Below are 13,891 nucleotides of genomic sequence, written 5' to 3' on the forward strand. Positions count from 1 at the left end.
GTTTTAGTTCTTGGGCCATAACAGCTATGCTCAGAGCTTACTCCTGGCTCTGTGCCCAGGATTCACCCCTGGCAATGCTCAGAGGACCAGATGGAATGCTAGGGATCGAACCCATATGCAGGACATGTGACCTACCTGCCGTGCTCTTACTCTGTCCCCATTGCTCATAGAATCAAAGAAAGAAGCTCACACAGACTGGGTTTTAGAACAACATTAAATCTTGTTCTGACCAGACACCAACTCCCTTGGCAGGTGCTGGAAAACACAGACCTAAGGAAATACAACTGTATTTGTTGCAAAGATGGAACAAATATTGTTTACTTGATTTCATACATTTTCTGAAGAGAACAAACCAAGGGAGAAAATGTTCCCTATTCTTTGCAAAAGAAACATTTTTTTTGGCCATTCATATCTCTTCCTTGGGAAAGTTTCTGTTCATTTCTTCGCCCCATTTTCTGATGGGGTTGGATGTTTTCTTCTTATAGAGTTCAACTAGTGCTTTACAGTGCTCTACATCACTAATCATCAGGGAGATGCAGATTAAAGCAACCATGAAATACCACCTCATACCACAGAGACTAACACACATCTAAAAGAACAAAAGCAATCGCTGTTGGAGAGGATGTGGGGAGAAAGGGACCCTTCTACACTGCTGGTGGGAATGCCGACTGGTTCAACCCTTTTGAAAAACAATATGGATGCTTCTCAAAAAATTAGAAATTGAGCTCCCATTTGACCCAGCAATACCACTGCTGGGAATATATCCCGGAGAAGCAAAAAAGTATAGTAGAAATGACATCTGCACTTATATGTTCATCGCAGCACTGTTTACAATAGCCAGAATCTGGAAAAAAACCCGAGTGCCCTAGAACAGATGACTGGTTAAAGAAACTTTGGTACATCTATACAATGGAATACTATGCAGCTGTTAGAAAAAATGAAGTCATGAACTTTGCATATAAGTGGATCAACATGGAAAGTATCATGCTAAGTGAAATGAGTCAGAAAGAGAGAGACAGACAGAAAGATTACACTAATCTGTGGAACATAAAATAACAGAGTAGGAGACTAATACCCAAGAATAGTAGAAATAAGTACCAGGAAGTTGGCTCCATGGCTTGGAAGCTGGTCTCACATGCTGGGGGAAAAGGCAGCTCAGATAGAGAAGGGAACACCAACTAAAATGTGGCTGGAGACCACGCTCAGGAAGGGAGATGCTTGCTGAAAGTAGACTAGAGACTGAACACAATGGCCACTCAATATCCCTACTGCAAACCACAACACCCAATTGGAGAGAGAAAACAAAATGGAATACCCTGCCACAGAGGCAGGGTGGGGTAGCGGAAGATGGGATTGGGGGGTGAGAGGGATACTGGGTTTATTGGTGGTGGAGAATGGGCACCGGTGAAGGGATAGGTTCTCGAACATTGTATGAGGGAAACACAAGCACGAAAATGTGTAAATCTGTTAACTGTACCCTCATGGTGATTCGCTAATTAAAAAATAAATTAATTTTAAAAAAGAAAAGAAAACAAACCAAAAATATTTTCAAAGAAAAAAAAGAAATTTTTTTTTGTTTTGTTTTTGGGCCACACCCACTGGGGTGGGAGGGTGGGAGGGGGATACTCTTGGCTCTGCACTCAGGAATCACTCCTAGTGATGCTCAGGTGACCATATGAGATGGGAATTAAACCTGGTTGGGCTGTAATCAAGGCAAGAGTCTTGCCTGCTGTAGTAGCTCTCTAGCCCCTAGAATAACTTTAAATTCCTGAGTTAATGAGATGTTTTCTCCTGTGGATTCTGTGATGCATCCTCCTCTCTTTGGGCTGGCCATCAGCAAAAGAAGAAACCAGTCCTCAGAGAACCCTCTGCAAGCCTGGGCAGTGACTTTATGACTCGACTGTTTTTTGGGGGTCCACAATACATACATATATATATATATTGCTTTTTGGGTCACACCCGGCGATGCACAGGAGTCACCCCTGGCTCTGCACTCAGGAACTACCCCTGGAGGTGCTCAGGGGACCATATGGGATGCTGGGAATCGAATCCGGGTCGGCTTTTGTGCAAGGCAAACACCCTACCCGCTGTGCTATTGCTCCAGCCCCAGTCCACCATATCTTACAAAATGTATTGTCTCTGCCTTCGTTCTTTGAAGATCTTATTGTGGATAAGGAAAAAATTCTAATCAAGAACATCAATGCAATTCAAGTGACATTTAAAGAAAGCGATCAGAATGAGAGATTCAAAGAGAACCAGGTCAGGCAACCACACTGTCTGGAGTGGTCTGAGGCAAACACGACAACTACCTTCAGGCTTCTTTGTTTTGTTTGTTTGGGGGTTGAGCACAGCATTGTGCTCTTGGCTGTGCTCAGGAGCTACTCCCTGCTCTGTTCTCTGGGGTCTGCAGAACATGCAGTGTTGGAGATCAATCCAGATATCTTACAAGCAAAACTTGTGTATAAGCCCCACCCTGTTGGGCTGTATCTCTGCCCATCTTCAGAGTTCTTTAAAGAGCAAAGGGAAAATTGATTTTGCATTCCTCCAGAGAATGAACTTGAAGTACATTACCGAAGAATATGCCAGGTACTTAGAACAACGAAAACATTGGAAAAGGAAAATATGTCACAAATGGTTTCTTGTCACAGGTGGAATCCAAATGAGTCCTAATTGGGAAGTCACAGTATCAGAGTGTGGCACCAAAGCACATCTCCACCCCACCCCACCCCACCCCACTGCCCCCTGGAAGAGTTCTTCTACTTTCCTGAAGGCAGCGAGAGTCACAGTCACATATGTGTCATGGGAATCTTTTCCCCACTCTATAGACTTGGCCCAGCTGGTCCCGAAGCAGTGCTGAAGTTTCTCATAAACTAAAGATGACCTCAAGAATCAGGGGTAACTTTAAAATTTTAAATGAAACCGCCACAAATCCTGAGTCACAATTTGTGAGAAAGGTTCAAGTATTCCGTATCCCAACTCTTTATTGGATTACAAACTCAAGACTGCAAATCAATATTGATGTGTACATATGACAAGCATGTGTTTCCCAGACTCTGAGTGAGGGATTTCAGCATCTGTGTGTGTGGCCTAGATAGCACATTGTTGTTATCACACAGCAAAAGCAACAAAACCCCTCTTGTGCCTTTGCTTCCCCTTTAATGAAGTGTAGAGCATATTCCTTTGTCCCTAGCGTGGCAACAGACAGCTCCTTATTTGTTTTAAAATCTTATACCTCTTGGGGTTGGAGTGATAATAGAGCAGGTAGGAAACTTGCCTTGCATGCAAGGCTAACCTGGGTTTGATCCCCAGCATTCCGTATGGTACCCAGAGCACAACCAGGTTCAATTCCCAGTATCCCATATGGTCCCTTGAGCACTACCAGGAGTGACCCCTGAGTGTGGAACCAGAGTAACCCCTGAGCATTGCTAGATGTGGTCCCCAAACAAAAACAAAACAAAAAAATCTGATGACTTTTTTGTTTGGTTGTTTTTTGTTGTTGTTGTTATTTTTTAGTCATACCCAGCAGTGCTCAGGGCTTACTCCTGTTTCTTTGCTCAGAGATCATTCCTGATGGGGTTATGGGTGGCAGGTATCGAACCCAGGTTGGCAAGGCAAGTGCCTTACTGCTGTAATATTTCTTCTACCCCAAGAGTCTGATAACTGTCTTAAGACATTTCAAGTGTTTAGCTCGTGGTGCACAAAGAAATAGTTCGAGGCACTTTTTTTGTTTTGTTTTTGCTTTGTGGGTCACACCCAGCAATGCTTAGGGGTTACTCCTGGCTCTGCACTCAGGAATTACTCCTGGCGGTGCTCGAGGGACCATATGGGATGCTGGGAATCGAACCCGGGTCGACCGCATGTAAGGCAAACGCCCTACCCGCTGAGTTCCTAGCACTTTAAACACATACTGTCACTATGTGAGAAGGAAAGGCAGAGCATACAACACAGGCCTCAGGCAGCCTTGCCCCTAGGTGGCCAGCACTACCCCTTAGCTACAGGGGGAGCAGCTAGGAGAATATTTCCAAGACCCCACAACAGGCTGCCTCTACATCTGTTGCCCAGCCTCTCTGTCCCTCCACCCTCTCCAGTGCTCATCCCACCCCCTCACCTTACCTGACACATAAACCAATCCAATCTTGACCTCCCTTCCTTACCTGTATTTCCAACCACAGAGCTGTTCTCTTCCCCTCAACTCCTCACATTTTGTGTCTCTGTTCTGCCAAATCACCGAGCATAACCTCTCCAACAAATTACCACGCACAAAGTTCTAGTCCAGTCTCATTCGTATTTCTCTCTGGTCCTTTAACCTGTCCACCCCACACCCAATGCCACTTTTTGTTTTAATTAATTAATTAATTAATTTAAAAATGAATCACTGTGAAATACAGTTACAGATTTATACACTTTCATGATTACGTTTTGGTCATACAATGATCGAGTACCCATCTCCACCAGTGCCCATTCTCCACCACCAATGATCCCAGTATCCCTCCCACCACCCCCACCCCATCACCCCACCTCTGCCTCTGTGGCAGGCACATTCCCTTTTACTTTTTCTCTCCTTTGGGGTGTTGGTTCGCAATACAGGTACTAAGTGGCCATCATGTTTGGTCCATAGTTTACTTTCAGCGCGTATTTTCTATCCTTAGCGCGTATTTTCTATCCTCTCCAAACATCATTTACTTAAGACCTGTTGTCATCAGGCTGTCCCAGCTTTCACTGTACACTCCCCCCTGCTGCCCAACTCAGCAAACCACAGACTTGCACTTATTTTTCACTAAGTTACAAGAGCCAAACTAGGGATGTAGTTCAGTGGTAGAGGCTGAACCCTTAGTTCAATATGGAGGAGAACAGAGGGAAAGAGAGACCACGATAAGAAGAAGAAATAAGAAGAACCAATATCTTGAAGCAAGGCACAAAGAGAATTCCTATCCCTTTTTAATACCTCCAGTGGTTATAATACTTATTCACTGAAGTTTCTCAGCGTCTTCCACTAGGGGGTATCACTCCATAATTTTTCAAACAGGAAGTCTGTGAAATAGTTTTTAATGAAAAATGAAGTCCAGGCACAGTGAATTTTAAAAACTTCTTCTGAACACATGCTGTAATTTTATGAAGTAATTTGATTCCTTTTAAATAAAGCTTCCCCATGGGCAGAGTAATAGGCAACAATTCTGAGCAATATAAACTTATATAAGAAAACACCAATGAAATCTCCTGGCTCTATTACAGTAAGATAAATAGTCATGAGTTAAATGAAATAAATGTGAAAACTGAGTACAGCCAGACAAGAGAAGTTATTTTCACGTTAGCAAGAGAAACAGGCATGCTAAACAAAGTCGGCTTCAAAACAAGTCTTGTGAAACAAAAATGAAAGCAACTCAAATGTTCTGGGATTGCAAAATAAACAAACAAATACATTAATAAATAAATAAATAAATAAATAAGAGTTATCTTGGGGTTAAAAGAGAAAATGTGAAATATTGGAAGCCTAGTTCCACATTAAGTTGTTTGAGATTTTTTAAGATGTGTACCAAGACACTATGGAACAGTGATTAAAAAAAAAAAAAGTAGGACAAGGAGCTGTAGAACAAAGGGCTGAATGCACACTTTGCATTCAGGAACCCAGGGTTTGATCTCTGACACCACATGGTTCCCAGGTACCTCTAGGAGCTGGGGGTAACCCCAAAACACTTCCAGGTGTGGCACAAGCACCACCATCCCCCTCAATTTTTTAAAAAAGAAGTAGCAAGAAAGACAAACCCAACTCTCATTTATCTTCGTCAGAAACAGCCTATATCTTAGTTTATATCTTGGTTCTGCATCAGTTTAGTCCAACTATAACAGAACTTCTTGCCTGGGTTTGTGGTGTGAATAAGGTGAGGGACAGATGGATATCTCAGCTGCAAAGTGCTTGCTATAGGGACCCTAGGTTGGACCCTCCTCCCCACTCCATCCTTGCTAACAGCCTCCCCTCAACTCCCACACCAAACACATATATGAAGTGTTTACGGAGGTTGGCTCAGGGTGGATACTCAGTAAATGCTATTTATTCAATGACTCTGTGATGACCAGTGGAATGACTAATAGAAACCTTTGCATTGACTGAAATGCATGATTTTGGTAAACACACAAACAGAGATAAGTAATCCATAGACCAGTGAAGTTAAGCAATTTGTCCAAGGTCACACAGTAATTTCCTGATGAACTCAAGAACTTCCCAATGTCAGGTAGCATTCTTACCCACTGCCTCAGTAATATCTAACAGTTTATTAGAATAGACTAAAATAGACTAAACTATGATACCTCAATAGCAACACTAATTAGGGACCAGAGAGATAGTACAGTGGGTAGTGCCTTGCATGTGGCTGCCCCAGATTCAAATCCCTGGCATCAATCCCTGGCATTCAATAACTATAAGGTCCCCTCACTGTCAGGAGTAATATATGAATGCAGAGCCAGGAGTAACTCCTGAGCATTACTAAGTGTGACTAAAAACAAACAACAACAATAAAAGAGACCAACTTAAAAAATAAAACCATCAATCAAAAATAGAATAGACTATGGAGCTGGAGCGATAGCACAGCGGGAAGGGCGTTTGCCTTGCTCGCAACCAACTCGGGTTTGACTCCCAGCATCCCATATGATCCCCGGAGCACTGCCAGGAGTAATTCCTGAATGCATGAGCCAGGAGTAACCCCTGTGCGTCGCCGGGTGTGACCGAAAAAAAGCAAAAAAAAAAAAATAGAATAGACTAAATATATTACATGGTGAGCAATTGAGTTGGCAAAGTTTTGGCAAAAAGTGGCATCTTTCAGTTTCATGTTTAAAAACCTCTTTCCTACTTTCAGAAATTTATTCGAAGGAAATAATCTAAAAGAAAAGTTGCATACAAGAAGATCTCCACTAACATGTTCTCTAGAATACTGAAAAACTTGATGTAACCAACATGTCATATAAAAAAACTCACTAGCTACGATAGACTCATGAACTCAGAGGCCATTAAAAATTTATGAGCTGGAGAGATAGCTCAATGGGCAGGGCATGTGCTTTGTGTATGGGGGGCTGATATTTGATACCTGATACCACACGATGATCCTAGAGACCTCCACCAGCAGTCCCTGGGCACTGCCAGGCCCCAAACAAAAACTTATAAGGACCATAAAAACGAAGAAATATATTGATGTTATTCTTCACTTGACTCTAAAAAATAATTTCATCAGTACAACTGTGAATTATATTTTTATCTTAATTACCACTATGAAGTAAACATTCATGGCTGGCTGAAATTCAGAAGATAAAATGGAAAAGTGAAGCTACTTTTGGAGTACTAAGAATAACTTCTTTTTTTGAGTTCTCCTCATAATAAAGAGATACATTAATGAGTTGTTTTGAATGAATTTGTTTACTTGTTTATTGGCACTGAGATGAGTTTAGATAATTAGTGTTTCTCCTTCTCTCTTTCTCTCTTTTTTTTAATTTTATTTTTGGACCAAACCCTGAAGTGCTCAGGGCTTACTCCTGGCTCTGCACTCAGGAATCACTCCTGGAGGGCTTGGAGGACCATATGAAGTGCTGGAGATAAAACCAGGTCAGCGTTGTGCAAGGTAAGAGCTTTACCCATGGTGCTATCTCTCTGTCTCCATAGATGATTAGTGTTCTTAAGTGCATGATAATAACATGTATTATCAAATGGCACAGGGTCAGAACCTTCATCACACAGTCAACTCTAAGAGACACAGTGATGTATATCAGTTTTTGGCCTCTTGGAACGTACTAGCTATAGAAAAATATGACATATACCTGGATCTCAGCCCCGCTCCAGCTTGACTCTACCTGCCAATCTCCTAGCAGAGCTTTTTACCCTCCCAGTTTGCCCTCCACCTGCTGCTTAATATCATTACTGTGACCACTCTGGAGGTATAGTAGTGATTTGGGGGTGGGGGGATGGAGCTACCCCAGGTGAATCTTCAGAGGTTATTCCTGGCTCTGCATTCAGGAATTACTCCTGGCAAACTTGGCCCCAAAAGCTTTTAAATGAAAATTTTCACTACTGGAGCCAAGTGCAAAGCCCAGTTGTATTGTGCATCCCTCCTTTGACCCTGTCCAACTTCACAGGGACCCTGGTATCCATTCTCCAGACACAGCCAGTGCCTATTGACTAAACAGCCCCCATGAGTCTTTCTCCCTTCTCTTCAACCTGACCTGAAATATTCCCATTCTCCATCTATAAAGAAGTCTCTTTCAGGATTCACACTCCCTAAAATGCTTACTACTGGCTCTCTCCTCCCTCTTTGACCCATCTACCAAAAGAGACTATTACTTGGATTGTCTCCACCTGCCTTTTCCCTTACCTGCCAGAGCATTCTCTCCTCACTCCTCAGTCCAAATTCCTTCCACAGAAGGATTGCTTCTTTTTCATATCTTCTCTCTTTTGAACCCTCAGCTGTATTTAACCATGATGCCCAGCCATGACATTTCCTGTCATAATTCCTGAAATAATCTCTTTAGACTCTTGTGAACAATCTGATGTTTCTTCCTCAAGCCCACCAGAGAGGACAGAGCTGGAGAAGTTCAACTAGGAGGGCAAGTGGCAGTGTTGCTGTAATTACTAGACTTCTAGTAATTGGAATTCCATCCTAAATCCAGTTTGCCAGACTCTATATCAAGCCAACTGATGAGTCAATGATACAGAATGAACCATCATACAATCAGAGGACTTTTTATTGATTTTATCTTAAAGTACAAAGGTTTTGGGAGACTGGATCACACTATAGGCACATGTGGACAATATTGGAATTTCCTTTTCTGAAGTATAATTAGAAGTGAGGTAAGTGGAATTCAAGTCGTCTGGTTCCCTCTTAGTATTAGGTTACAGCTTCCAATCTGCCTTCATTTATTCAACAAAATGAATGCATTTCTCATTATTTAAATGTTACTTTTGAATTTTAGTACCAAGTTTATAAAGCATAACTTGGTAGTTAAGCGTATGTTATGTGTAGGCTAGTTTGGTTCTTTTTTTACTCCTATGTACCCTATCAGATTATAAATGTTTTCTTGACAGTCAAGATACTTTTTTCTTTATTTATTTTTGTTTGTTTTGTATTTGAACTATACCTGGTAGTGCTCAGAGAATCTTCCTGGATCTGTGTTTAGGAGTGATCTGTGGTGGTGCTCTGAGGAACATATGTGGTGCCAGGGATTTGAACATGCAAGGCAAGTGCCTTACTCCCCTGTACTAGCTCTCTGGCCCTTCAATATCCTTACAAATTAATTTTTCTTCTATCTTTGATTATTATTAAGGCCAAGCACTTGGGCAGATGCTAAAAAAATTACTATTCTATTTAGCAAGCATTTTACTTACTTTTTGTTGTTTTTTCAGGACATGCCAGTAATTTTGGAGTTGCTCCAGTGACCACTTGGGAAATCGTATGGTCTGGGATTTCAAACGTGGGCCTCTAGCATACAAAGCATGCTTTGAGGTATCTCCCCCAGCCCTTTGACAAGAATTTTCTCTTTCTAAATTTCAACGGATTGTTTTTGTTTCTGTTTGGTGGCCACACCTAGCAATGCTCAGTGCTTACTCCTGGCTCTATACTCAGGGATCACTCCAGGTAGTGCTTGGGGGACCATACGAAGTGATAGGGATCAAATGTGGGTCAGCCACCTGCAAGGCAGGCACCCTACCTGCTCCAGCAAATACATTTCAATGGTTTTTGAAAGATCTTGATTGCAATTTGTCGTTTTACGTGCATAATTATAGAGAATATTTAAATTACTTGCTTTTTATGAGCTGCAGGAGAGGTCAGAACATCTCGATACCTTGTAAGAATATTAGCACAAAGTAGAAATGCCCTGATGTGCTTGTGTATGTTGTACCAACCTAGATATAAAAGCCAGAATTTCAAACGTTCAGACTGAATCTGGGTTCTCTTTACAATAAGTCCTTTAAATCCCTGTCAATCACCTTCTAGGGTCACATGTCCCCCAATATCCTTGACTGTGGATAACAGCTAGGTCTTCTGTGACCATGGATAATGACTTTCTGTAAACAAGAAAATAATCTGAAGGACACAGGTAAGCTAGTGACTCTGTGAGGTTTCTCCACCATTGTCACCTTGCCCCATTGGGGATAGGAGGCATTGCTGGGCCACACTCAGTGGCGCTCAGGAATTACTTTCAGTTCTGAGCTGCTCTTGGTGCAGAGGTGGGGGGTGAGGGTGTCAGTGTAGTGCTCCAGGAGGTGCTCAGATTGAACACCAGACTCCGTCCAGTCCTTTGAGTCATCTCCCCCGGCTCCCAATTTTCATTTTCAAGGTTCCAAGTTTTTGGTTTTTAAGCCACACCTGGCAGCCCTTTGAGTCATTTCCCTGGGGCTCGCAATGTTCAGTTTCAAGGTTGATTATTTTAAGTATTTAGTTTTTGAGCCACATCTGGCTGTGCTCAGAACTTACTCATGGTTCTTCGCTCAGGAACTACTCCTGGTGGTGCTCCTCGGACTAAATGGGATGCCAAAGATAAACCTGGGACAGCCACGCGCCTTATCCGTTGTAGGATATCCGCTCCGGCCCCCAAAAGTCCTAAAGAGCCATCCACTTTTCTTAATTCTATAGCCAGAGTGGACACCTAGCAGGAACATGTTAGCTGCATATCAGTGTGTGTGTGCGTGTGTGTGTGTGTGCGTGTGTGTGTGTGTGTGTGTGTGTGTGTGTGTGTTGACCACTAAGCTGCATCCCGGCTCCTCCTCCGAAAACGCTGGAATTGGAATGCAGATTTGAATTCAAAATAGATTTACTATCGTGTACACTCCCGGTATTAAAATCTATGGTAAAAAGTTGACTGGAAGGCGTACCCACAGCTTAATCTACAACGACAAGAGGGTCCAGTGCCTGGCATGCAGCCCCGCGGACGAAAGAGGCTGAACCCCCTGACATCTTCACGTCTCCAGGACCTCCCACTGGGCCACCTGTCCTCAGCGGCGCCCGGAGCTGGAGGTATTCCGAGAAAGAGCCGCCCGGGCACTCCCGCAGGTGGCACCTGACCAAGGTCAGCGCCACTCCGGGGCGGCGCGGGGGGGCCGTCACTCCCCTGGGGGGCGGAGCACGCGCGGGCACTCACCCCGACGACGCCGAGGCACCGCCTGCCCCGACCTGCCAGGTGCAGCGGGGCCCGGGCCGCCACTCACCTCCCGGAGGCGGGGCGCCGAGCCGGGCCAAACGCACCGGGGCGGGGCGGGTCTGGGTCACCTGGGCCGAGGCGGAACTGTTGGGGGGGGGCGATCGGGGACCTGCGCAGGAACCCGAAACTCCGGAGTCACCTGTGCCGGGGCTCTGGGACAGCGGGAGCTCAAGTTGCCCGGACTTAGCCGCTAGGACCCTGAGCCGGGCGCGGCTCCCGGGCGGGTCGGGCGCCGCGGGGACCGTCGTCGGGGCGCGCGTCCGGGGGCGGCCGCCATGACCTGGAGCGCCACGGCGCGGGGCTCGCAGCAGCCCGACAGCACCGCGTTCACGCAGCAGCGCCTGCCCGCCTGGCAGCCCCTGCTGTCGGCCGGCATCGCGCTGCCGCTCTTCTTCTGCGCGGGCCTGGCGTTCATCGGCCTGGGCCTGGGCCTCTACTACTCGTCCAACGCCATCAAGGAGCTCGGCTACGACTACACCGGCTACCCGGAGCCCGGCAACTGTTCGCTGTGCGCCGTCGCGGGCACGCCGCCGTCCGGCTGCTCGTGCGCCTGGTACTTCTCGCTGCCCGAGCTCTTCCAGGGCCCCATCTACCTCTACTACGAGCTCACCAACTTCTACCAAAACAACCGGCGCTACGGCGTGTCCCGCGACAACGCGCAGCTCAGCGGGCTGGTCTACGCGCTGCGCCAGCCGGCCAACGAGTGCGCCCCCTACCAGTACAGCGCGGCCGGCCTGCCCATCGCGCCCTGCGGCGCCATCGCCAACAGCCTCTTCAATGACTCCTTCTCGCTGTGGCACCAGCGCGGGCCCGGCGGGAGCTACGTCGAGGTGCCGCTGGACCGCACCGGCATCGCCTGGTGGACCGACCTCCACGTCAAGTTCCACAACCCGCCGCTGGTGAACGGCAGCCTGGCGCTGGCCTTCCAGGGCACCGCGCCCCCTCCCAACTGGCACCAGCCCGTCTACAACCTCAGCTCGGACCCCAACAACACCGGCTTCATCAACCAGGACTTCGTGGTGTGGATGCGCACGGCGGCACTGCCCACCTTCCGCAAGCTGTACGCGCGCATCCGCCAGGGCAACTACTCGACGGGGCTGCCGCGGGGCAACTACCGCGTCAACATCACCTACAACTACCCTGTGCGCTCCTTCGGTGGCCGGAAGCTCATCATCTTCAGCAGCATCTCGTGGATGGGCGGCAAGAACCCCTTCCTGGGCATCGCCTACCTGGTCGTCGGGTCCCTCTGCATCCTCACGGGCTTCGTGATGCTGGTCGTGTACATTCGCTACCAGGACCAGCAAGACGAGGATGAGGACGACGAGTGATCGCCGCTTTCTGAGCACCCTTCCCGCCGGCCAAATCTCAAGCGCCACTCATTTTTCCCACCCCTTGTGGAGAAGAGGGGCCCCAGAGGAAGGAATGACACCGTATGGGAGACACTTGCTGGTATGCCCAGATCATACACGTCCTGGCTGTTTCCCCATCTTCTCCTCGGTGGGGCATCTTAGGTTCTTCCTGCCCCCCTTCCAGGGAACAGACTGAGACCTAGAGTTGTGAAATCACTCTTTCAAGACCTTCCAGCTGGTTAATGATGCCTAACTTGAGCTTTTACTACTGTGGTACAGGGGTTCTTTGGGGGTGGGCCCTGGGCGAGCGTGTGCGTTGGCAGCAAAAAGTGAAAACTACAGATCGCCTGGAGGGATAGGGGAGCCGACACTCTTTTAAAAGCATAGACTGATTAGGAAGCTTTGTCCTCAGAGATTCTGACACAATAAAGCCAAGGTGTGATCTGGAAGCAAAGTATTAACAAGCTGCTTAGGGAAAGTCCCCCAGATTTGGGAATCTCTGTCCTGAACCAGATTGTAAGAGATTTCAAACAATGAAAATCCCATTAGATATATGTCGAGTACTTTTTATTAAACATTTTTGATCAGATGCTCACCAGCCTAACCCTTCTCACGCTGGATAACAGAATTCTCTACATTTTTTTTTAACCGTGTAGTCAGAGTAACCATGTATTTTATTATCTATTTTAGAAGACATTATTGTGTTCCTTGCTATAAAAATTTAAATGAAACTATGAGACCTGAAGTACTCTGATTAAATCAGTAAATATGGGTCTAGTCCCTATTGTCTGGGTTTTTTGAAAGCGAATAAAGGTTATGTTGGTCTTATCTTTGTGACTATGTTTGCTTTATTCTTTTGGACTTTAATCTTAAAGGCACAAATGGTACCAACCACTATGCTCATTTTCTGTTAGCATATCTACTTTGCAGTGTTGAAATTATAATTCAGAATAAGGCTCAGTTAAAGACAACTCAATTTTTTGTTAATTTTCTAAATCAGGATTCAAACTTAGTAACTTTGACATGTAGTATGAATTAAACAATCTTCAGCTGTTGTTGAATATGGTAAAATGTCAGTTTATAAAGTGCTTAGTTTTAAGAGGTGCTAATGTGATAAAGAATGTTAAAGAAAAGGTGTTAAAGAATGTAGCATTTGACATTTTTCTCCTTTTGTGCATTTTATTTTAAGTGCAAATCACAATTATTTGTTGGGCCTTTGTTATCATTTAGAATCTTGGACTACTGGAAGTTAAAAGAAAAAAACAGGAAAACGTTTCCTTAGAATGATTTCCTGTGTTATAGTTTTTTCTTTTTTTGGTATCTGAGGAGTCTACCTGTGCTTGAATTCTGATGTTGTCTGGTAA

The 13,891-nt window shown here is 45.3% G+C and overlaps 1 protein-coding gene across 1 annotated transcript; it reads left to right on the forward strand.

Annotated features, from left to right (window-relative positions):
- The first annotated feature begins 11,325 nt into the window (after positions 1-11,325).
- Positions 11,326-13,332, forward strand: TMEM30B (transmembrane protein 30B). Its single transcript, XM_004612377.3, has one exon. It carries the CDS (start codon positions 11,454-11,456, stop codon positions 12,504-12,506), a length of 1,053 nt encoding a protein of 350 aa, XP_004612434.1. The 5' UTR covers positions 11,326-11,453; the 3' UTR covers positions 12,507-13,332.
- The last annotated feature ends 559 nt before the right edge of the window (positions 13,333-13,891 follow it).

The sequence above is a fragment of the Sorex araneus genome, chromosome 3 (assembly GCF_027595985.1).
Source record: "Sorex araneus isolate mSorAra2 chromosome 3, mSorAra2.pri, whole genome shotgun sequence".
In the NCBI taxonomy this organism is placed as follows: Eukaryota; Metazoa; Chordata; class Mammalia; order Eulipotyphla; family Soricidae; genus Sorex; species Sorex araneus.